The sequence below is a fragment of the Anabas testudineus genome, chromosome 13 (genome assembly GCF_900324465.2).
Source record: "Anabas testudineus chromosome 13, fAnaTes1.2, whole genome shotgun sequence".
NCBI classification, from domain to species: domain Eukaryota; kingdom Metazoa; phylum Chordata; class Actinopteri; order Anabantiformes; family Anabantidae; genus Anabas; species Anabas testudineus.
The window spans coordinates 13755062-13780193 of record NC_046622.1 but is presented as its reverse complement, the minus strand read 5'-3'; the positions used below and the strand labels follow the sequence as shown (position 1 = coordinate 13780193).

General features: G+C 38.5%; 2 protein-coding genes across 7 annotated transcripts; one reads left to right on the top strand and one right to left on the bottom strand.

Moving 5' to 3' along the window:
* Nucleotides 1-235: 235 nt before the first annotated feature.
* On the top strand, nt 236-3409 carry slc19a3a (solute carrier family 19 member 3a). Its single transcript, XM_026375696.1, has 7 exons — nt 236-546; nt 829-1064; nt 1161-1710; nt 1968-2046; nt 2230-2422; nt 2519-2660; nt 2753-3409. The coding sequence occupies exons 1-7, from the start codon at nt 352-354 to the stop codon at nt 2900-2902; spliced, it is 1545 nt and encodes a 514-aa protein (XP_026231481.1). The 5' UTR covers nt 236-351; the 3' UTR covers nt 2903-3409.
* Nucleotides 3388-24475, bottom strand: agfg1a (ArfGAP with FG repeats 1a). Of its 6 annotated transcripts, none has more exons than XM_026375644.1 (14): nt 24082-24475; nt 17977-18070; nt 16124-16239; nt 15082-15247; nt 14065-14227; nt 12475-12594; nt 10320-10391; nt 7695-7910; nt 6956-7130; nt 6472-6545; nt 5948-6052; nt 4386-4541; nt 4180-4274; nt 3388-3958 (listed from the first exon to the last, which is right to left on the bottom strand). In XM_026375644.1, exons 1-14 carry the CDS (start codon nt 24246-24248, stop codon nt 3899-3901), a joined length of 1779 nt encoding a protein of 592 aa, XP_026231429.1. In that variant the 5' UTR covers nt 24249-24475; the 3' UTR covers nt 3388-3898. The 6 variants fall into 6 exon arrangements, with proteins under 6 accessions (XP_026231429.1, XP_026231437.1, XP_026231443.1 ...); XM_026375652.1 differs by having other exon boundaries at nt 12475-12591; XM_026375658.1 differs by lacking the exon at nt 10320-10391 and having other exon boundaries at nt 24082-24474.
* Between the last annotated feature and the right edge of the window lie 657 nt (nt 24476-25132).

The window sequence follows — 25132 nt, the reverse complement described above, 5'->3', positions numbered from 1 at the left end:
GGGCAAAACTGCATTCATTTCTGAATAATGACATTCAGTCGCTCCAGAAATTATCCAACTCACTTTCTGCTCATTTTATTGTTCTACAAAATACTGAATTAAAGGCATGACTACTTTTAATAAAGATGCAAAAAAGTGTAAAAAGAACTTTTCATTTGGTCATTATTTATCCATATAAACACCATAATACCATACCATAATAGAGTGGATTTTATAAATTATTAAGTCCTGATTCTTGTCTGATTGGCTGTTTAAATATTACACCTTTATCTTGGCTTAAACCCAACTGTCAGCAAGGTTGCATTGCTCTTTGACCGAGCTGTTGGTTCATAAACCAAGCTCAACACTTAAATGCGTTCAGAGTTTCCCACAAGGAAACAGGTAGAAAAACAGAAGAAAATGGAGACGGTGAAAAGACTGAAGTCAGACTGGAGGTATCCCACTACTCTTCTGTGCATCTATGGATTCTTCAGCACAGTTAAACCCCTGGAACCGTTCCTCATCCCTTTCTTGACAGGATCGGACAAGAACCTGACAACAGAGCAGGTATGACAGCCAAGACCAGAGTGAAAGGCTTAAGCAAATGATCTGAATCAGAGTCAGAATGTGATCAAATATTTATATGTTAATTCAAAACAAAGTAATCAAATACAATCTTTACAACTTGAGCTGTAAAAATCCAATCACCATTCTGATTTATTGCTATAAAGAAATACAGTCATCATCAGTGATGTGTTTCAAATTGAAGGCACCTATTTATGCTTTCACACCTTTAACACGCATTCAATACTACTTCCTCCACTGATGTTCATGCTGTTGTGTCATTAGGTTAACAATCAAATATTCCCGGTGTGGACATACTCCTACCTGTCTGTGCTGGTGCCGGTTTTCCTGCTTACTGACTGGGTGCGTTATAAGCCAGTGGTGGTGTTCCAGGCTATTACGCTCTTTGTCACCACAGCCATGCTTCTATGGGCAAACGGCGTGCCAGCCATGCAAGCCATGCAGTTCTTCTATGGGGTGGTGACAGCCAGCGAGGTGGCCTATTTCTCCTACATCTACAGGTAATGTACCTTAAAAAGAAAGCGCAAAGCACAGTAATACCAGGTGTCATGGGTTTAGACGTCACATCAAAGATATTTTGTCTGTGTCGATTACAGTGTGATAGATCTGAAGAGATACAGGAAGGCCACCTCTTATAGCCGCAGTATCCAGCTCCTGGGATACACAGTGGGTTCGGTGCTAGGTCAGCTCCTTGTCAGCCTCAACCTCATGTCCTACAGAAATATGCTGGTCTTTACTTTAGTTCTCACCGGCATTGCTCTCCTCACTTCCTGCCTCTTGCCAATGCCACAGCAGAGCATGTTCTTTCATCGCAAACATACTAGGCAAACGACTACAACAGAAGGAATAGAGAGTCATGCAGATGGGACTGTAGATGCAACAGAACGCACAATAAGATCCAAGGTGTCCCTGGAAGAGACGACAGACATAAATGTGGAGAAAAGTACAGAAAAAGAGAAAGAGGAAGGGAAAAACACAGATAAGTCTGAGGACTTAGAAACTGTTGGTGGAGAGAGCTGTGGCCAAGTCCTCGTCCAGCTGTGGAGGGACTTCCGCCAGTGTTATTCCTCCAGACAGCTGATCTACTGGTCTGTGTGGTGGGCACTGGCCACCTGTGGCTACAACCAGACGGTCAACTATGTGCAGGTCCGTTGTAAAGGAAACAAACACACACAGCCAAGTCCAAATCTTATTATTGCAATACTTCACATTGTTTCTTTCCCTCCTGTGATCTGAATGAAAACCTTACTTTATTTATAGCTACTGGTGTCAAGACATTTTTCAATAGATTAATGGAAGGTTAACACTGCCAACTATTTTTTTAAAAACGGTACTTCTGACATATTTATCAAAGTAACCGCTGTTGCTTGTCACCTAAACAATGACTGGAATATATCCTGCAGGTGTTGTGGGAGCATGTGCAGCCTTCCCAGAACGTCAGTATCTACAACGGAGGGGTAGAAGCAGTGTCCAATCTGATGAGTAAGCAACAAAAACAAACAAACAAACAAAAAATATATATATAATATGGACAAATAAAAAGAGCCTTAAGTACAACCTGCCCAGTTGTTACAGCCACAGTTTGGAATGCTACAATTATACAGTATACATAAGGTAGCAGACCATATTCTTAGTTTATTCGATGCCATCTCATTGCTTTTCCAGGTGCAGCTACAGCCTATGGCATAGGCTTCACCGAGGTGAGATGGGATCAGTGGGGAGAGCTGGCACTGGGAAGTTTCTCTGGACTTGGCGCAGTAGCACTCTTCCTCATGACTTTCATCGGTAACATCTGGGTGTGCTACACTGGCTACATCGTTTTCAAGTGCCTGTACATGATGCTGATAACAATAGCTATGTAAGTGTACCATCATACAGTATGGCTTTAAGACATTATGTTTTATACTGTGATTCAGATCAAATGTCATTGCAGGAAAAACACTTGTCATTTTAGGTACCAGATTGCAGCTGACCTTTCAATGGAAAGATATGCACTGGTCTTTGGAGCCAACAACTTTGGAGCATTGGTTCTACAAACAATTATCACGTCTGTTGTGGTTGATAGTAGAGGACTGGCCCTGTCCATCATTCCTCAGGTGAGCTATCTGAATATGATAAGAAAACATGTGCAAAGCATTAATATATCTACTTAGTTGCATAAACTCTTAAATTGTCTGCTCTTTTGCAGTTCACTATTTATGCCAGCTACTTCTCAGTCATCGCTGTTGTTTTTTTACTTCGGGGTCTGTTCACCATTTGGAGAGCAAAGAGAAACAAAAGAGAAACCACATCTTCAGACATAAGCGACTCTCCAGGCTTTGTTGAGCACAGACTGTGAATGGAAGGAATTTCCACACTGCAAGCTGGGACAGTGACCTTTGGATTTGTTCTCCACTGCTGCCACAAAAACAAATTACTGAGTGCAACACCATGAATATATATATTTTTTCTTTTTATACAAAACAAATTTACAGGAGTTTCATACATCCATATAAATGAATGGTTTGGTCATTTCTTTAAAATCCATTATAATATATGTGTATATGTGTATATGTGTATATATATATATATATATATATATATATATATATGCACACACACACACATTAACTTAAAATTCTCTAATTCCCAATATAAGTGGTTTTCAGTTCAGCCATTCTTGGTACCCACATATGGATGTGGTTATCTAGAGTTTATGAGCATTGGGACCTGGGCTTCTTTCAGCAGGGCTGGGGATGGCAGAGAAACATGTTTGCTGCCCATTCCTGATGCAGCATTCACTCCTTTTTCAACAGAACCTTTTGTTTAGTGAGAACAGTTTACCTAATAAAAAAAAAAAAAAAAAGCTTGCACATATCAACAGCTTGGTTCTTTACAAACTGGCAGTACCCATTAGCTTTTCCAAGCGACAGTTCCGTTTTAGCAAATTGTGTGTTTTGGATACAAATACTGATATGCACAAAGAGCTAATTTCCTAAAAGAAAAATATTATGTACAGATTTGCAGCATAATGAATGGAATATATTATATGCAATAACTTAGTTTTCAGCCAGTTTGATTATACATTGTGGCTCAGTACAGTCCAGGCCAGTTCACAGGTTAAATAGAGAAGAGGGGATCAACCTCTCCCCCTGCACACATCACTACTTTGTCTTGTAGCCATAGACAGTGTCAGCACAACTGTCTGTCATTTTGTTCCTTTTGTGACAAACTGCGATAGAAAATACAAATTCTTACAAACATTGTGTTTTAAAGCTACTTGTGAAACAAAACAGTGCAATAGGTGCAAGCGCGCCAGTTGTTGACCCTGTAGTGCAGTTGATTGGATGGATTGTTATAGGAAGGGATTTGTTGAAGAACCTCCTGCTGGATACTGTGGAGTTGGACCAGTACCCTGAAAAGAAAAGGATTACAGGATTACAGAGTCAATAGTGGTTCAACAACAGGTGAATTCACAAATCAATGGTAATGTGGTAAATTGCCTATTTAAACAAAACAAGGAAGTTGATTGCTTGATCTCTGTCAACAATAATATTGGCTCACATGACCTTAAGCTTCTTTATTACTTTCTAACAAATTGTTTTCTCCTAAAGCAAATAATGCCCCCTTACTAACCAGGAAAGGGTTGCTTGAGACCATAGGTCCAGTCATTGTCTGCCCAAAAGGAGTCACAACAGGCTTGGCCTGGCCAAAAGCTGGAAACCCTCCACCTAAAACACAATGATAGGACAACTAATCAGTGGGATCCAAAAGTAAGGCTTGATTTCAGCACAGTTATTAATGCAAAATGTTAATTACAACATCCACACAGGGACACCCACCATTGGGTTGCTGGGGATACGCAGGAGGCTGAGGGAAGGGGGTCTGTCCAGGAAAGGGTTGCTGGAAGGTTCCACTAAAGCTGGTGGGGAGGTTGTAGGCTGCAGAATTTCCAAATCCAGCTGGCATACTCATCGACCCTGTGCCAAATGGTGCTCCTACAAAGCAGGATAAGAAAAGGTTAAAGAAGCATACGTATACTCAACAAAACCTGGCATAAAAAAGCGGTTTAGAAGTTCAATCCTATCACATATTTTGTCATTTCAAAATTGTGACTTTGTGATGAAATTACCAGCACTCACACCTCACTATAAAATGTTACGTTACACCAGAGCTGGCACACAGGAACAGGAAAACACAAACATTCTAATACTAGGAGGCTATTAGTATGAACCATTTGTTGGAAAGCAACATATTGTACTTAAATGTCACTAATTTAAGTACAATATATACTGGATGGCCTAAAGATTACAGAACAGTAAACAATACAATTCTGCCACAATTCACAAGCAATTAAAAATAATGAAATTACATCATGCAGTAGGGTCCTCTAGTAGGTGAATAACTGACGATGTGATTCTGGAATCAGTCAAAATACCACAGGCTATGTTATTTAAGCAGTTAATACACATGCAAGTTTGAAGTGATGTCTTCAGACAAGCATTAGGAAAAAGGAGGGTTTGTTTGAACAAAAGTCAGACATAACTGGTTGACAAAACACTTGAAGTGTGACCTCCAATTAGGACACAGCAGCACAAGATTCCTGTAGTCAAATGTGTAAGTAAGGCACCTGGCAACTGAACAATCTATGATATAGTACAAATGCTACATTCAATGCCCATTAAACAAAGTTGATGACTGCCATTAAAAATGTGAGTTTTGAAGATCAACTGCGTAGTATTCATTGGATTACTGGGTTTAATCATGGAATGGAGCATTTTATGAAAATTAACCTATCGTGTAATAGCTAATTATTCATGTGCTTTACAGTGTAAAGTTTTTTTCAATAAGTGTCTTCAAAAAGAGAGACCACAATCAAGACGAGAGTTCTCACCAGCTGCTGAGAGGAAAATGTTGAGAAATTCATTGTCATTGAGAGACAGAGTCAGATGAATACTAATTTCAACTCATCACCCTGACTTTTTACTTACCAAGGACAAAACACACGACTCCCAAAGAAAGTTGAATTAAAGTTCAAACCCCTACTTCTGAATTTTGACACTACGCTCATCTCTCCCAACATTTTCCAACTGTTTCCTGTCCCATTTGAAACAGGAAAAGAACATACTGTTAAAGCAAGGTGCAGGATAGCAAAGGGGAAGCAGTGAGCACAAGGGAACCTACCAAGGTTGGGATAATAACCCTGTCCATGAAGAACTCTCATCAAGCCTGTCCAGCATGGCAAGAGCAATCAAACAGAACTGAATCTCATTTTGTATGTCATCTTGTGCATATAGGTAAATAACAGCACTTGCGCTCCTGCTACCCATTTCCACTGTTGGTGTAAGTTGATATTCAGAACTTTTTCTATATCATCATTTTCTCTTTTCACGCACAAACACACCTGCTGCTGCCGCCACATTTGCTGTTCTGCCATTGCTCTGGAAAGGGTTGGTGGGAGCTGCTGTTGGAGCCACTCCAGCAGCTACAAACGGATTTGTTGACTGAGCTGTTAAATAAAGACACCAAAAAAAAGTGCAGGTGAGAAACAGAACAATGACGTGCACAACCTAAATGTGTAAAAAACAATGGCACTGATTCCTGGTGGATTCTCCCTTGAACATGTTTACGTTCATGGTCAGTTATCCCCTATTCTTACACTTTAAAACTCCAAAAAACCAATTATCTTCTGTTGATTACATTATCAAATTAAATGTCCTTCAAAAAACAAAAACAAAAAAACAACAAAAAGTAGAGTGATCCATCCATTTCCAAAAGCAGTTTTAATTTTACGAAGAAAGGAAATTATTCACACAGCCCTAGTACAACCTTCTTGAAACATCGTATCTAAGAAAGTCTTTAATGTTCCACAAGGGTACGAACCCTAAAACCCATTTTCAATTTATTGATTTCTACTTGTTCACTCACCTCCAAAACCTTGAGTCATGCCAGGCAGAGCTTGCTGTGCTGTTGCCACCCCAGTCTCTGAGCCAAATACAACACTGCAGTCAAACAACATACAGAGTCATCAGAGCAGCCAATAAAAACAGAAATCCACAGACCATAGAACGAATAATGGTCACTACAGGTCTGTAAGTCATGTTGCACTGAATAAAAACAACTTTGGTGGTGAAAATGTTAGATGGCTGTAAATGTGTTGAGTGTGGAAGAATGTATTCTGACACAATGATTTAGATCCATCAACTATCACACCATTGTCTTACAATAATCAGGTATCAGAGTATAATCAGAGTATTTTGGCCTCAAATATGAAACTGAACAATTACCTTTGTTGAATTAGAGGGATAATTTTTTTTTAGTTATTTAATAATTTTTCTACGTTACATGTTTAGTCTTTTGTACTCACTATAACTAAAAGGCTTACTGTTCGAGTATGTTTGTTATGTCTCACCTTTTTGAGGTACTGGTGGTGTTGTAAACACTTGTGGCAGGGGCAGGAGAACTGAAGGCAGTATCAAGCTCAGCTAGAGCAGCATAGCGGTCCCCACCTGCTGACAACACCGGCTGCTTCTGAGGCAAACCTCCTACTCCTGCAGCTGAGCTCACCCCAACAGGAATACCTCCTCCTGGAATAGAAGCACATATCAGCACAGCTGAGTTTAATCCATATCACATCAACTTATGAAGACACAAATAAAAGGTCCGGAGATAGCTGCCATATTCAACCTATTAAAAATAATGGGGAATAAATGTTTAATTATTAGGAAAATAACATTTTCTAGCACCAAAATACAAATTGTAATAGAAACAGAATAAATTGGTACCAGCCCAGTACAATTCACAGATGCTCAAGTGCCAGAACCGACCATGTGACGTTAAAACTCTTCAATGAAAGCGATACATGGCAATCTTTAAATCAAAGAGTTCTTCAACCATGTGCACTGGCCTGTTTCTTTACAGGCTGGTTCAGTAGCACTGTGGCCAGGGGTGACACTGAATTAGTTATTTGCTAGAAAATGCGTCCTATTTTGAGCTACATTATACCTGTCCCTTCACTGCAGAGAAGACTCATAGGAAGTTAAATATATGCGCCTGATAACAATGTTTTCAGTTGTCTTTTTTTTTTTTTAAATTCAACCTCTGTCCCTAAATTTAGGCTCTATGAAACAGGCTAGGCAGGAGAAGTTTACCTTGCTCTGTTTTGGCAGAGCTAAACACGTTATCCAGGTCAGCCAGGGCTGCGTATCTATCGGCAGGGACGCTAGTACTCTGTACTGCATCTTTGCAATCTCCTGTGGCGTTACTCTGGGAGGAGGAACTGAAGGATCCAAAGTCAGCACTACACGATTTCGGGAAGTTGTCAAAATTTGCAAAATTGGGATTTGGTAGTCCCCCTGAGGCGCTACCTGCATGAAACAGAGAGATTAAGAAATCATAAAGGGGGCCTTGATTGTTGGTTTTGAGTAACAGCATTAACATGGAGGAGAGGGAGAGAAGACGCAAGGAGGGAGAAGTTTGGGTGGAGTAAGACTGGATTGGAGCTAGGATTTCGTCAGTGGCTAAGGAGCAGATAGCAACACTTCCCTATGCTCACAGCTCTTTATTAGCCAATGAACCTGAATCTGTATTAACTAATGAACCTGACATTAGTATACAGGTTCATATAGTGTACAGCTATCAAGAGTACACAGTCACTTTTAACCAGCTCTAAGACTGTTACTACAACATTGCTTGTTGCTTTTCTGCAAATGTTTTAAATGTTACCACTGTTACTATCTGTGTCATATGGTTCCCATATGTCTTTCTATGCCAGTCAGGCACAAGTGCATGAACTGAATGGATCTTTTTGCTAATGAAGGGAGTATGAACTTGAGCAGCAAAGGCTTCATTCACTTGATGTGGGTCCCTACACTCTGGTCATCTGCCAACTCTCTCCCTTATCTTACCTCCCTGCCATCATTTATTCATGTGGTGAATAAATATGGTGTGGTATGGTGTTCAGGAAATGTACAGAGCATTGGTCTGTTGCAATCTGGTGTTTTCCATCATTTACAACTGCCACCACTGCACCAATGAAATGGACATGTCACGGAAATTCAGTCCTCTTAAATCTGACGGGGATGAGAGTGAACTGGTTCATTTTGTGGGACTGTGAAGTGAACTTTAGGCCAGCTCTTGAGAGGTGTGAACTTGCTGCATTCACACATTCCTTAAAACCCTGAACTTCTCTTGAATTTATCTGGGTGACCTGCATGTGAGAACACAAATGTCCAAGTCTGTCATGTGTAAATACAGCAGGTAACTGTCCGGAGTATTAACAGTGAGTGAGGGAGCAGTCACTTTGAGTTGGGTCTGCTTCGCACACCAAGAGACAGTACCAAAAAAAACATTTAATATATTTTTTGGTGCATCATGCTTCTATTTTTCAGGAAACCAGGTTTTTGTACTTAACACATAATTTCTAATCATGTAACTAGCTTTACGCCGAAGCATTGTAAACAGAACACTGATTTCCACAGTGCCCTTTTTGTTTCACATTGTTCCTCCTGCATGCTCTACACAGTCAAACAGACCATTTCCCCAAGTGACAATGCATGTCACCCGGACTTTATCTCCAGCTGCGTGTTGCATAAGAGAATGCACAACTGATTCTCCAGTAGTCTGGAGTGCATATGTGAAATCAACAACTGTCAAATGAAAATTTTTTGAAGATGAACAAAATTTCAAATAAAACAATAACTGTTTCAGAACAGACATTGCAGTTAATTTAGTCCAGACTCCATGAGTTTGTGTAACACATCAGGAAGAACTCAGGAAGAAAATATTAGTTTACAATGCAATAAAAAGTATCACGTGAATCTTTCATGCCTGACACAGCAAAACAAAGATTTTTTTTAAATACATGTAAAACAGAACTTACATGGTACAAGTTGTGATCATGAAGGGAAGACAAGGATATTTTTAGTAATGACTCTGAACCCACCATACTAGTTAATTGGAATGGTGACAATTCAACTAGCTTAAAGCTCAGGGAAAATGAAAAACAATAAGATAGCAGAAGCAGAAAACACTGAAAATGTGTATGTACTAATAAAACTTTTCGTACGAACTATGATGTACAAATGAATACAGGAAGAAGAGCCTTCAAGTAAAAAGTTAAGTTTATTTAACAAGCATATCTGTAGATAGGCATTCAGCATTAACAGATATATTCTTTGAACAGTGTAAAACCCTCTAAGGTGCTGTTGTTTACATGATGTTTAGTGTCTTGAGAATACCAGGTATCCCAAATATTTATTAAATGTTGTTTCCTATCCCCTGCTTGCTTTTGTGAAGCTACAAGCTTTAAACTGCAAATATCCATCTGCCCTTAATTAAAGGACCTTCACGCCTATAAATTCTTACACATTATACTGAATTACAGAATTGAATATGCTTTCACGATACTCATAAATTAACATTAACAAACAACCTTCAGGGCTCTTGTGCTTCCTAATTAATGCCAAATGGAAAGAATACTTTAAAAACAGTTGTGTGCCTGCTTCTACTCTCTTTTTAAACTTAGTTCATGTTTTTCCCCCCAATTTGCTCGTCCATCTGGTCTGTTCACCATAGTAGTCCTCAATAATAACAGCAACTACAGCAACTATTGAAGCTTAGTATACTGTCAATTACAAATCTGGAGTTAGAAACACAAAATGAACTGCATGCTAAGACACACACTATATCCAGAGAGAGGAGGATCAGAGTGACTACACATTAGAGAATGTTAAAGATGAAAGCTGTTAAGAAGGCGAGCCCAGTGAGAGACTTACTGTGTGCACCCTGGAGAGGGAGAGCAGTGGCAAACTCACCCATACTGCGACTGGATGAAAGCACAGTGAACGCTGGCAGCCAAAAACCAAAGAGGGAGGGAAGGAGAAGTTGGGCAATGAGCAAAATGAGACACGGTGGAGAAACAAAAGAAAAGACGTTAACCAAACCAGAGCTAAATTAAAAAGCGTGAATTCAAAGAACTGCTGCCGAAGCTAAGCATGAAAAACACGAGACAGAATGGACAGCTGAGGCTAGATGTCATTCAGACCTGTGGAAAAAGGGATTATGTTTGAAAGCGTACAGATAGAGGGGCCATCAAGCAGCAGCCATACTAAAGAGACCACTGTGCAGCTCTAAGAACAGATAGTTAATGTAGATCTCCAGCAGGGGGCGGTGCAGAGCACAACATTTTCCTGTGACTAGAAGGAAAAACCTAAGTGTATGATTGTGTATGGATACATTTCTTTTTTTTTTTTAAATCAGTATATGAGAGAGAAGGTAGGTACAAAGCCAGACATCCAGTTAATGCTGTGAGGTTTAGATGTTTTACATGATGTGCAGTATACTGAATGAAGGTTTGAGGGAAATATAACCAAAAATATAAAAACACGGGTGAGTTTAAACCAGAATCAACACTATACAACAGTAATAACACTGGTGTTTGTACAGTGGCAAGAAAAAGTATGTGAACCTTTTCAAATTTCATGGTTAATGTGATCTGATTTTCATCAAAGTCAAAAGTATTAACAAATATAAAATGCTTTGGGTTTGGGATGATGTTTTCATGATGATATGATGTACCCTTTTTATACCAGTTGTAGTGATGTTTGCCCTTTCCAAATTGTTCAATCTTAGTTTCATCAGTCCTCAAAACATTTTGCCAATACTGCTGTGCAGTGTCAATGTGCTCTTTCGCAAACTTCAGGTGTGCAGCAATGTTCTTTTTAGTAAGCAGCAGCTTCCTTAGTGGTGTCCTACCATAGACATACCATAGACTGATTCTTCTGATGTTTTATCTACTGTAGACTTATGAACACAGATGTTAGCCAGTTCCAATGATGCTTTCAAATCTTTGGCTGTTACTCTGGGTTGTTTCTTTACTTCATTGATGAGTGTTTGTTGTGCTCTTAGAGTCAATTTGACTGGCCGCCCATTTCTTGGTACAGCCACAGTCCCAAAGTGTCTCCATTTGTAGTTTATTAACTGTAGACTGGTGAATTTCTGAAGTCTTTGAAATCCCTTTTGTAACCCTTTCCAACCTTTTGTAAATTATCAATTGTTTATCGTAGATCCTCTGAAAGACCCTTTTGGTAAGGCATGGCTAACATAAGCGTATTCTTCTTGTGAAGCGCAAACTCATGTTTTTTGCCAGTCAAAGTAGCTTTAGGCCACACCCTAAAACTAATTATCTTTTTAATTCAATTAGCACTATGAGGTTTTTATGGTTGCTCTCAATTAAGACATAAACGACCTGAGTTTTATATATTGTTTTTATATTATTTTAGACGCATTATATTTTTTTAATACTCTTGACTTAAATGAAGATCATATAATTGCCCACCTATTAACCCTAATGACCTACTTTACAGTTTGTTAACCTTGCTTTGAAAAGAACATTCTAATTTTTGGTTAATAATAGAGTACACGTGTCAGCTATATTACTTGTCGCTCAACACAAAAACTAAGGGACAGTTCTTAGTGTACAACCACAATCCTACTTTTTTTAAAAGTAGTTTGTTGTGTTTGTCCACACAGTGAATGTTTCTTGTGTGTCTGCATGGCAGGTACATTCCATTAAAACAGGGCACGTATATATAGACCCTCTTTTTAGCCTCAAGCACATATGTAAACATAACATTATGTGTTTATTTATTTTGTTTAATTTATCGTCTGTAAAAAAAAAAAAAAAAACTATATTTTGACAACATGGAAAAAATAAAGCACATGCAACCATCTGATGAAGGGTATTTCAAATGTAACACTAAATGAAAAGGTACTGCATATATGAAAAGGCTTTGGCTTCAGAGAATATGTATTTCAGCAGGTTGTTTGCGTTTATCTTATCAGTAAATTCCCAGTACATACATATACATAATTATATATAAGAATGCTACTATCTTTATCAGGTTATTCAGTGATAAGAACTTGCTCTACCTGTATTTGAGAGGTGAAATGATGCTTGGGGTGCGGAGTGGAAACCACTTGTTGAACCAGAAGTGCTTCCAAATGCATCAAAATTAGCAAAGTCTGCATTTGTGTTGGTATTCTGTGCTGCTGGAGGTGGTATCAGGACGAGGTTCAGACAGACAAATGAAAAAGGAAACACACAGAATGAGATGAGAACAATGGATGATAACATTAGTATGAATATATATATATAACCAATGACATGGATGACAGACTACAAAATAAATGAAATGGATTATGGGCTAAATATGAAAGATAATCTTACAGTGATGCTTTTGTTTTCTATGTGGGGATGTGCGGATGTCTTCCTTATCAAGTACATTTGGGCTGAGTCTTAAAATGGCCATATTATGCTTAATTGAAATTTTATATTTTATTCAAGATACAAGATTTACAGGATTTTCAAGTTATAAAAGTACAAATACATGTTATAATACCTCTCTACGCAACACCTCCTCTGGCCTTGAGAATAAAAAGGCTTGTTTGAGCTCCCTCTCTGTTTTGATTGGCACGCTTATGGAAGTTATCCTGCAGACCAAAGTATACCCGCAGTGGAAACAGCACCTCTAGCAACAACCTTTCTGAACATTCTGCAGAGGTCTGCTGCTGGCCTGTAACTGTATCTATTGTTTTATGATTTCATCTTTAGGAAAAGTAAAGTTTATTTTCCTTCACAATTGAAAAAAAAAAAACAAAAAAACAAAACAAAACTTTGCGACATAGCGACCTTTGCACAAACAATCAAATTAGCAGTGGCCATGAGCAGAGCTCACCTGAGAGGTTGTGCGCAGGACAACATACTTAAAAGAGTGGGGGGAGGAGCCCAGAGTGGATGGCCACACCACGTCAACTGTTGAAGCATTATGAAACACTAAGAACAAAGCAAATTGGCCGCACTAAAACTCGGGTGTTTTACTATCATTCACTTCAAGCTCTGGGCCTCTGGCTATGTCAAACAGGAGCTGTAACATTAGAACACAAAAAGCATAATATGACCCCTTTAAAGGCTCTTTAAGGGGGAAATTGGGGAATAGGGGACATTGAAAGCAAACACTAATGTCCTCGTCATACAAACATTAGTAATAATGACAATGTGTTCTACAACGTATCGTCAAATTTTTTTCAGTTACGGGCTGTCAGTGTCCCAGCACTAGGATTCACACATTTGTCATACTGTTCTTCATAAAAGAGATACACCTGTCCAGATGCATTTTAGAAATGTGTCACATTTACCTCCCAACACTGCAGTGATTTCACCAATAAACACCTTTAAGAGATGTGAATAATAAGTAATTTGATGGTCCTGGTTATAGCCTTTGATATACTGTGACTGAGACTAACACTTCCAGATTAAAAAAAAAAAAGAAATTGCTCATTTCCTTACTGCTTTGCATCTCCTGCATTTTATCACTTTGGGAAGTATTAAATACGTTTTATGTCTAAGATTCTAAACATGGTGTTAAAAAAAAAAACAACTTTCTGATGCTTCAGTGAATTTATGTCTCGGATACATATAACTTAATTTTGCATTATACATTCAGTCAGTTTGTTCCTTACTTGAGTGGCTGTTGAAATGTGCAAAGTTAGCGAAACTGGAGCTGGCGCCTGCACTGACACTTGGCGGGGCAGCAAAGATGTCTCCACCCAAGTCACTGAGTAGGTCAAACTTCTTGTCATGGAACTGCTGCTGATGGGTTTGTCCACGGCTCACAACTGGAGACTGGTACAGACAGGAGATAGATTTGAAGAAGAAGAAATAAAAAAACAGCAGGTATGTATTCTAACCTTCAAATGAAGACTATGGAAAACCAGATAAAGGCAACACTCGCAGGAAATGTATGTGTCACCATGTCAACACCAAGCTTTTATACATATAAGAATTAGTGATTTAAGAATAGAAAGAAGAAGATGTGGGATATTACTGAGACAGATGAATGTCCATTCTGTTATACAGAATCTGAATAAACAATATATTTTTTATTGTTTGTGATGTTGATTCTGCCTTTTGAAAGGGATGTTCAAAAGATGTTTAGAAACAAGCTCGAGTTTTAATCTTAATACTGCCAAATACAGTTACACTCTTCATTTCTTTGGGGTGTGCGCCTCTGTAGAAGCTCAACGCCTCTAAACAGGGCAGGCAGGAACAAGTAAGTTTATGACGTGTGTCCTTGCACTTGATACTATATGTTTCTATATGCGCAATATAAGTGAGGAAAGATAGTTTAGCTAAATAAATTAATTCAGAGTAATAAGCACCCCACGTCCCTCAGAAATTCCAGGAGTTTCACACATTATTTTAGCAGCTCCTTGATGCCCACAAATTGTTGTTTTTTGTGTGATGCAAAAACAGAAAAAAAAAACCCAAAAAAACATGAGCATTACAAATCGGCCATTGGCCTCGCTGTTCTCTAAAAATCTGCATCGGCATCCCCAATTTAAAAAAAAAAAAAACATCGCACTATTGGCGATGAAAAAAAGGTTGATGAAAAAAAGCATGTTTTGATAATTGTACTGCAACTTATTTACTCTAGATGGTTAAAACTGTGCAGATGTGTACACTTCTGTAACTCTCACCTGATTTGGTGGGGTGTTCTTGTTAAGGTGTAGGGAGGGTGCCGACTCCCCTAGCAGGGTTTTGAGTGGTCTAACCTCTGGGGTGCTGCTGGTGCTACTGTTTGAAGAGCCAGAGATGGAAGCATGGACTGATGCCACTACCTTGGCCTGCTCAGGTGGTACATACCTAGGAAACACATATGAATTACACTTACTATACACTTAGCAGCTGTGGGACCAAAGAGAGAGAAAAAACAGAAAAGAATTCCATGTTGATAACAGTAGAGCATCATAGTGTGATTTATTATACTAAATTCTTTTGGCTAAAAGAAGTATATTTAAGCTAAAATGATATAACTAAAGGCCTAATATAAGTAATGGCATTTAAACCTTTTGGAAAAAAATATGCAGATGGGCCAGTATACTCAGCAACCAAAACTTATATAAGTGGTACTGGTGTGTGTTTGTACTTGTTACAGGAGAATGGCCTACATGATTTAAAACTCCTGTCTGCAGCAATTAGTAGCATGTTGAGACACATACTGCTAACTGCTTTCTCTTTGGACAGAATTCAGAGACTAGAAATGACAGAAGCACTATTGAATAGACTAATACATGTATCATAAAATGGTCGACTACATCAACAGTCTACAACTTCAACTGCACAGACCAATGCTTTTACTAAGTTAATATTTACTTTGGTACACATTTCCTAATTTGCGGATATGAAAATAAAAGGCACTTGTTTGGCCAGTTCTACCACTTGTTTGTCTGAAATAAAGTAAATATATAAACTCTCATTAGTCATTACAGTCACAAATTCCTAATATTGACTGAGTAAAATCAGATAATGCAGCTCGACTGTAATGACCCACATTTTGTGCATTTGAAGAACAGTATCTGTTGCATTGCTCAAGGCTAACAGCTATGAGCTGCTTGTGAGACATTCCAGGTCAGAGAGAGAAGGGGGAAAAAAAAACAAAACACAATGCTACATGTCTGCACAGTGCACATTGCCAGGAAGATAGGTCCTATTTCTGCACTGCCAGACTGCAAGACTTACCATCGCTTCTTCTCATATTTGTCTTGAAGGAACTCTTTGACTTTCTGTGGTTCTCTGTAGTCTGGTACTGATGAGGTTCTGTCATCATAAAGGCCAAGCCAGATCTTTTTACATACCTTGAACAAACAAAACAATAAAACATGTAATTTTAGTTGGTGCGATCAGCCTTCAAAATTAGCCATATGAGCCACCCAAAGTGAAATAGCATTGTTTATTGTAAACAATTGTGCACTTATATGATGCACTGCCCAAACAAATGTCTTGAGTAAATGATTTGACACAGGGATTTGGTAGTTTGCCATGTTTGAGGTAGTAGAGTCAAACATAACCTGGCCCCATGTTGGGAATCACAGCTTGAACATAATTGCTTGGTATAAAAATTGGTCTAGTTCTCACCTTCCTCTGGCCTTGGGTTTTGGTTAGCATTCCTAAAATATTTGCCTAATCCTGTAAAGAGAGATTTATAGGCTTCATGCTTGTGTGTACTCAGTATAGGGTGCTTTGTAGATGGTGCGATGGAGCTGCTATTTTTCTTTAGCTGCCTTTCTTGCACATGCTCACATGTTCAAGCTTATTTTATTTAAACTAAGTGGTGTTGGATTCTGTAGTTAGTGAAAATATAAACTACACACTGTAGGTTTTTTTTTCCCCGTCAAGTGCCCAGAAGTATTTATATAGCAGCCTTGAAGTAAAGATGCATCAGCTTCAACCTTGAGTCTCCCACATGTCTGCTTGTGCTCCCACTTTGCTACAGCTTTTAATAGTCTGAGCTTCCCAGGTGGCATTGCTCTATTTCATACCCCGTTTACCAGAAATGGCTTTTAAATGATTATGCACTTTGTTCTGTGTAGTGCAAATGTGTGGTGCTGCTCTTTCTGATTATGACAGCTGCAGAATTTGAATGACAAATGACTCAAACTGTAAGTATTTATTGAAATAATCTATGTTTGCATAAAACAGTAAGTAGGCCATTGAAATTTAAAGCATTGTTTAATAACAGAGCTTAATTTTCTCTACATCTCAAGACACAGAACAACTACATAATGACTCCCTGTCTGGACACATGATTAAAAAAAAACAATGCTCTAAAAGCTTCACTTTATCAGGGTTGTAAGGAACATTAACATTAAAGTTACCAGTGTCTGAATGTCAGAAAGCTTCAACAGACATATCCCATGAATGAAAGGGGCTGAATATTGTTAAGGACAGGCTCAACACATCACCTTTCTTACAGTATTGTAATACATCAGCTCATACACCTCGCATTATAACACAAATTGTATTGCCAAATTCTTGCCAATGTAACAGCTCTATGTCCAAGTGCAGAGGTTTTAGTCCTGCAAAGTTGATAAAGCTGTGCTTCAAAGCGAGTTATATTTCTCAGAAATTGTTTTTGTTTTTTAGAGAGAATTATATCTCTTATGTGAAAGTTTGTTCTAGTTCAAAAGATTGTAAGGGAAATCGTGATTAGCATGACTGCGATTAGTTCTTAATGTGGATATGTTTTGTAAAGAACAGCACTGACGTTTTTTAAATGCTAATTTAATTTGTTAGTGTAAAGAATTATGCTATGTATTTATAAAAGCTAAAATGCAGCTGCATGGCTGCAATTTACTTAATCACCCAAAGTGCTGCTTCATCCCCATTACATATGAGAAGTCACTATATTCTGTTGGATGATTTCTTTCAGGTACCTTAAGTTTCTAAGTTGGACAGTCTGTAGCTTAAAGTTTACAAAACAAATTTTCATATGATAGTTTATTAGACTTAGGCAATACATACAGATTTAGAATTAGGTTTTGACCTTAACCTTAATGAACCACTACTACCAGGTAATAAGTTGCTGCACCTACCTCATTGCCATATTTCTGAAGAAAATCGATTTCCTGTTGAGTGAAGGTTGTCATTGATATGGACTTGACTCTGTGGGGCGGATTTAGTCCTCGCCTGTGGTTGGAGAAATGGCAAGGGGTCAATTTAATTTGAAAACAAAAGACACTGTACACAAAATATTCTAGACATACTTTAGTATTACAGAGAAAAGTGACAGAAACGGAAAATGCTAAATACTGATAGAAGAACCTCCCTAATTGTGGAAACTCCCATTATGGAGTTAACAGTCTTTAGCCCACTGAAAAGATCAGCTCAAGCCACAGTGGAACAAATTAAAAATGCTTAGTAACTGGTGTAAAAAGCCATTTTCATCAGTTTGTTTTTTAATTAAGCCCCATGCCTGCTTGCCTGGGGACCTTTCTTGGATCCTCCAGTAGCTGAAAACTCATTCTGACCTGGCTTGAAGGTCAAAACATGTTTAGTCTGTGAAGGTGACCAATCTGCATTTAGAATGCAAGCAGAATGTTTTAAATGCAAGTGGGAAGTAAATACTGAGAAAAAAAGATTACTTATTGCTGAACAACCTAATACAGAGCTGTATTTGAAAGCTTCCCATATTAACTTTCTTTGGTTAAGCATGTTTAACCTTTAACCAAGCAAGGTTGTAAACGTATCTATTAGGAAAAAACCCATATACACACCCACCACAGCCACTTTTTCCAAAACATCAAGTGAAACTCAGTAAGATTTAACAGGAGTCAACAGTTAGTTTCACTATCCTGAAAGTGCAACCCAAAGCATCTTCTCACTTCTTATCAACTCCTGCCATGTAGCTAAATCAGCATGTGAGCAGCACAACTACTGATGCATTCATCCATTAGTGTAACTCATATACCTATACACTGTAATAGATGTAGATGGTTTTTCAGAAGGCGTTCAGAAAGTAAATGGGAGTCTGCATGTCTTCCCTACATCTCAAGTATTTTTAATTTTTTTATTGTGGCTTGGCCTCAATTTAAAAATGTACAATGTCTGGGGGCTAGCTAGTTAAAGTTAAACAAAAATGTTTAAGTCAAATATAAAACGTTTTAACCATCCTCTTATTGAGGCACACTTTTTGGAAGGGTCTGGAAGAAGGACCTACTGCTGGCAATCAAGGACTGAAAATTGTATCTAATAGTTTTCTGAACTATTTGACTTGTTTGCCGAGATATTTGAATGGCAGCTGTTCCTTCACTGCTTCTAAATAACTTTCTCAAACCAAAAGTTAGGCCATACTTGCTGAATGAAACTGTCTGATGAGATGCAGACTGTTAATTTTGCCCTGAGATTATTTAAGGCAGCACAAAGGCAATTTCCTTAAAAAGTTACTTGCCTATAAACAGAAACATAACACCATACTTGAACTTAGGGTTATCAAGTAACTTTGATGGATGACCTCTCATGTTATAATAAAAATAGACTGTATTAGTTAATATATTGTATAAGCAATACACAACTGATACCCAACAACTGCAAATTTTTGCAAGGCAGTCATGAAAAGCCTCAAGGAAATATGATCTACAGTGTCACAATTACAAACTCAATGTTATACACATAGGAGTCAAATCCTAATGTCAATGAAATACTAGACAAGGCTGTTGAATTATTCACTGTTCTTAACCCTTACAGAATGTGTTCTCATCTTCACCCATTCTTCACACATCTATCAATCGGCTGACTGCATTCCATCGACATGCTACAAACAACAGATATATTTATAACTGGTGGCTCTCACATAGATATAGGTAGCCACAATTTTGTGCAAACACTGTTCAGGAAAATCTAAGTGACTGTGCAAATTAAATGTGTAAATAAACAGATTCAATAATATGTCTGAAGAATGTTTCCATCTAACATGGACTAGAGCAATAAAAACTGCCAGGGGTTACTTTATCTTATCCAACCAGTTTGTCATGCCGTTATCACGTCAATACACTGCCCGTCCAAAAGAAAACACTCACACACTAATATTTTGTTGGCCTGCCTTTAGTTTTGATTACAGCATGCATTGCCCGTGGAATTGTTTCGATAAGCTTCTGCAATGTCGCAACATTTATTCTCGTCCAGAGTTGCATTAAGTTTTCACCAAGATCTTGTATCAATGATGGGAGAGTCTTCTCCAGCACATCCCACAGATTCTAAATAAGGTCAAGGTCTGGAGGTCTGTGGTGGCCAATATGTGATGAATGCTGACATTGTCATCTTGGAATATGCCCGTACCATCAGGGAAGAAAAAAATCCATTGATGGAATAACCTGGTCATTCAGTATATTCAGGTAGTCAGCTGACCTCATTCTTTGGGCAAATAACGTTGCTGAACCTAGACCTGACCAACTGCAGCAACCCCAGATCATAGCACTGCCCCCACAGGCTTGTCTTATGATTAACATCTTTTCCACAACCACAGGATGTGTCTTCTGACATGGTTGTTTAGGAAATGAAAAGCCATTTACTGCATTAGTTAGGGTTAAATAACTTGAAAAATAATCATCCATGCAGTAATTACCTAATAGGAAGTGCTTATCTATTTGCTACATCAAGGTAGTGATTTTTTTTTTTTTTTTTGGACGGGCAGTGTATTTATAAACAGGAGATTTTAGTTTTTGTAGCTGTCGTTTGGATTCATGTCAGGCCTGTTTTTTTTATACAGCCTGTATAAAAAATATTATATCATATAATATGTCATATTATATTTACAATTTTCTTAAGATTAAAAAAAGATTATGAAATGTTATTAATTGCACCCTTAGTTATATTACCGCAACGTTTTCATTGTTTTAGGACAAAACAGACAGATGCAAGTTAATCAAATCAAGAAGCAAAAAAGAGACAAAACAAAATACAGAAGAAAAGAAGCGTGAGTAAATTTCTGGGTGAGCTCTAATGTGTTTTTCAGTGCCCGAAGGTAGGTGAGTGATCAGATCCTAGTCTCATGAAAATGAAAGTAGGTCAGATACAGGGCTCATAAGCATCTTTACGCAGTTTTACTTTCTGAATTATTAAAGAATCCTGACACTTGTTTTCTTAGTTGCTATTGTATTTTTTTTTTTTTATTATTTAAATATATCATCTATTTATGTTGTTTAATTTAACCTCTTTACCAACTTTAAATATTGATCTTCAAACACAAAATCAGCTTAATATCGGCATAATTTTCAATACTGCAAATGTAATGTACAACTCAGGTCATTTTTGTGTCCTGGATTTCAGGGTAGTCCCGAGATCAGCTCTAGTCCTCAAGCCCACCTGTTTTCACATCATGTCCTCTTAGTAGCATGATTTATCCGAGACTAGTATCACATATTGCACAGTAAAATAATTATGACCCACTCGCTACTCTACTAGCTCAGCCAGGGAAAACTCAGTTCATGTGCATACTGTAATAGCTCCAGGGTAAGCGAAACTGCCAATAACAAGTCTCAGAAGAGAAGAGAAGCTATGCACCATTCATCATTATGCGATTTCAAGTCCCTGCTTCAAGGATGAATTCTACACCTTTGATGACAGAAAATGGAAATTTATGTTTTTCAGGGCTCACTATTTAATCACAAGTTGTGAAACGTCAAATTGTCAGCAATTTGTCGCACTTAAAAGGATGTCTATTGACTTGTCACTGATTCACATTATCCAGGAAATTTGGAATGAATTCCTACATCTATCACAGTGCATCTCTGCTTACTCAGGAACACACAGCTCATGTGGGGTAATTTCCTGTCATGAGCAATTCTCCAAAATGAGACAATTGTGAGTGGTGTACCTCCTGGGAAGGCCTCCACCTTCACAAGGAATGTGTTTACATAGCAGATTCCAACTCCACCCCTTAAACGACCACAACTATGGAAAGAGAAGTGTATTATGAGGTAGGTAGTCATGCCCCTACCAACCTTTAACACTGTTCAAGCCCAAACTAATGAATACAGCCACTTCTACGACTCCCTGGCAACATCTCTATAAAATGGTACCGGTGAGTTAAGAACCTATTTAAACTGTTTAAACCAACAAACTAATCCTTTATGGTAACTTATAAATATATAAAGAACATAGAATCTGTTTCAAGATCATTTTCTTTGCTTTCCTAGGTTTGGAACAAAAATAAAGCATTGCTTTTGTTCATAAAAAAGTACTTGTAGGTATTAAAGACTTCTTTGCTCTTCTCAATTTAAAAAGGAAGGAGAGAGGTAGACAGTCGCCAGTGATCTTCCTGTTGCACATCTAAATCACATGCTGCTGATGTCGCAGCGCGGTGGGGCCATACCACTTCCTGATACTAGAATCACACAAGGTTTCCTGCGTACATTAGACAGATGTCAATCCTTTAAAGCAAACACTCATCTGCTGGGACCATTTTTTCAAGCCTAACATATTTCATCTAAATAAAACGTGATCTCAAGAGAGCGCAGGCAACAAAAGGGGAATTATTAATAATGATCTCAAGATGTAAAAAAACTCAATGAGCTCACATTACAAACCATAATACCAGAGGGTTGGCAGATGGAACATTTGCAGTCGAGCCCATGCAGACCCACTGGTGAAGTGAAATGGAGGGCAAACTCTGCCCATCAGCAAACATGCAATTCATCTCATTATTGCTAACAATACAGTAAATAACCTTCACAAAGTGGAGACAGCTACAACAATGTGTACAGATTAAGGCCACAATCTAGTCAAACAGAGACTGATTCTTTGGCAAACTATAGGAGAGACAAACTGAATTAAAATGTGTAATTTTAGTTTAATCATCATAATCAGAATTGTTTTTAAGTCTCCAGTGAAGCAAAAGTCAATGCACCTACAAACATAAGTGCACGTCTTCAGGGGATAGTGATTATGTGTAGATTAGCGCAATGTCACACAATATGGCAAATATAAGGAGAATATTTAAATTAAAATGTTTGCAGGTTACTTGTACAGCAATAGATCAAAATCATAAGACATCCAAGCAGTGGCATCTCTAAATTACATTACAAAGAACTTCTTTACTGACGTGGCCAGCAGTACCTAGAAGCAAAATTACACACAATTCTGACTGCTGCAATAAAGTGGGATATCTTTATCTGAATAAGACGAAATTGAATACTCTGCTAATCCCAAATCCTGAACTACAGATGCTTGGTTATGCAACTGCAAAGCCAAGTTAGGCAAAAGCTATCTAAAAGACAAAGTATTCAGCACTTGGATCAAATGGATAGTTTTGAATCCCTACACGAGGTTTTGATCAACCTTAAATAAATGTGCTGATATTTTTGCAATCTCTAAAAAGGACCCATCTATTAATAGTTCATCTGGAAGCATAAATGACTGGACTAAATACAGCTGATGACGGCATGAATACCGGTATCCATTCATTCGTTCATTCATTCTTTTATTCATAATCAGCAGGATCTCAATATGACGTGACTTTCACACGCCCAGGTGGCTCCCACCGTTTAACCATTTTGCAAAGAAAACACTAGCTAACACAGCTAGTTAATGGTGTGAAATAGTTGATTATCTGCATGCTACTACAGAGTAGCGTTAACATCACGTTAACAAATTGCCATACAATAACCCAATATTAACGTTATCCTTCCTATGTTGATATAACTGAACATCCTATTAATATATGACGTTATATCCATGTGTCTTTGTGTGTGGACGGTACCGTTACACCATAACCAAGCCGATCTGCTCAGTTACACCGGGGTGGTGGTCCCTACCGTCGCCAGCAACTGGTAGCAGCAGCTGGCTACAGGCTTATCTGTAGACCTGACCCTAGCTAACGTTTGCAAGTGTCAGATAAGTTCAGTGGCTAGCACTGGAGGCTAACGCTAGCTAACGCTAGCTACCCGGGTGGCTGCTAGCTTGCTGTGCTGAAAAAGAGGCACCACCATGTACCCCGCCCAACACGACACAGCAAGACAGCGTTACAACTATCTATCTACTATCTAACTATTATTAGCTAAAATAATAATATATACACGTATAACATACACCATCGTGACTGGCTTTGCTTGTCGTGTGTATGTAGCTAAAGCGCACCAAACGTTTTATGGTGTGCGCCATATCTAAGCTAAGGTCAGTCCGCAACTTAAACAGCTACTTACAGGATGCCAGAGCAGGAGGTGCACACGAAGGAGCCCACAGTCATGTTGGCATAGGTTGGGCCGCGCTGGTCGCAGTCGAAACACTTTCTATTAGGAGGCAAACTCGTCATTTCTCGGAGCATCTTCAGGTGTTTCTCCTCCTGTTTTCGCTTCGCATTCGCCGCCATGGTAAGGGACGCACAGCAGGACCGAGTGAAACTGGGGGAGACAGGAGGGCTGTCTGCAAGTAAAACAAAGGGCTGTGCTTTGTAACGGTGTCCGATCAGTGCTGGAGACGGAGGCAGTGGTTAGGGAGCTCTGCTGTCGGGGCGGCCTCGCTTCTCCTCGAACAAGGAGTTTGCAGCGCTGGATCGGATTGGACGAAGGAACAAGACGTTTCCTGTCACCCACTTCCGCCTTCGCTCAAATTCCGTTAAGTAGTCTTCATCGCTTCGTTTTGGCTTCGGAGTCAAACGTGGATTTTTAATGTGTCCAGCCCATTCTGTTACTGTTTGCAACACTATTTTTTTGTTAAGATGATTATGTTCAAGGCAGTAATTACTAGGTAGAAGGCGTATAAAACAATTATGTCACATCTCGAGAGTATGTTGCAACGGGTTTCGCAATTAACTTTAATTTCTATTCCCGATTCTGTGCGTTGGATTCTTTAAAGTAATCAAATGATGAAGCGCATGGAAGACAAGCCTTTAAACAGTGTACGCATACTGTAAAGTGAGTTGGTCGAGGTTCACGTACAGATCGGATTTCTAAGGCAAAAATGGGTCATGAACCATCTTGTCTTTTGTGTTCTCTTTGGTTCTATTCATAAAGATACGTCTTTAACACGCCAGTGCCACTGTGCGGTTTAGCAAAGTCAGTGCAACACGTTTCACATGTAATTATGTGAATATGCACAAATAATGCAACACGAAATATACGTCAAATTATTCGGGTAAAAACCACCTGGATTTGTTTATGAAAAAAATAACTTCCCGATTGCCTTAAAGGATGAGGGCTAAGGGCATCCAGCACATCTGCAGAGTTCAAAGAAAAATCCCACATGTATAATAAT

Excerpts from the sequence above, each read along its gene's own strand:
- slc19a3a (XM_026375696.1), top strand. The coding sequence starts at position 352 with ATGCGTTCAGAGTTTCCCACAAGGAAACAGGTAGAAAAACAGAAGAAA. Across the intron at positions 1,711-1,967 it reads AGACGGTCAACTATGTGCAG|GTGTTGTGGGAGCATGTGCA; the intron begins GTCCGTTGTAAA and ends TATATCCTGCAG. Across the intron at positions 2,661-2,752 it reads CCCTGTCCATCATTCCTCAG|TTCACTATTTATGCCAGCTA; the intron begins GTGAGCTATCTG and ends GCTCTTTTGCAG.
- agfg1a (XM_026375644.1), bottom strand. The coding sequence starts at position 24,248 with ATGGCGGCGAATGCGAAGCGAAAACAGGAGGAGAAACACCTGAAGATG. Across the intron at positions 14,228-15,081 it reads AGAACACCCCACCAAATCAG|TCTCCAGTTGTGAGCCGTGG; the intron begins GTGAGAGTTACA and ends TGTCTGTACCAG. Across the intron at positions 10,392-12,474 it reads ATTTCACCTCTCAAATACAG|CGTTCACTGTGCTTTCATCC; the intron begins GTAGAGCAAGTT and ends TTTGGCTGCCAG.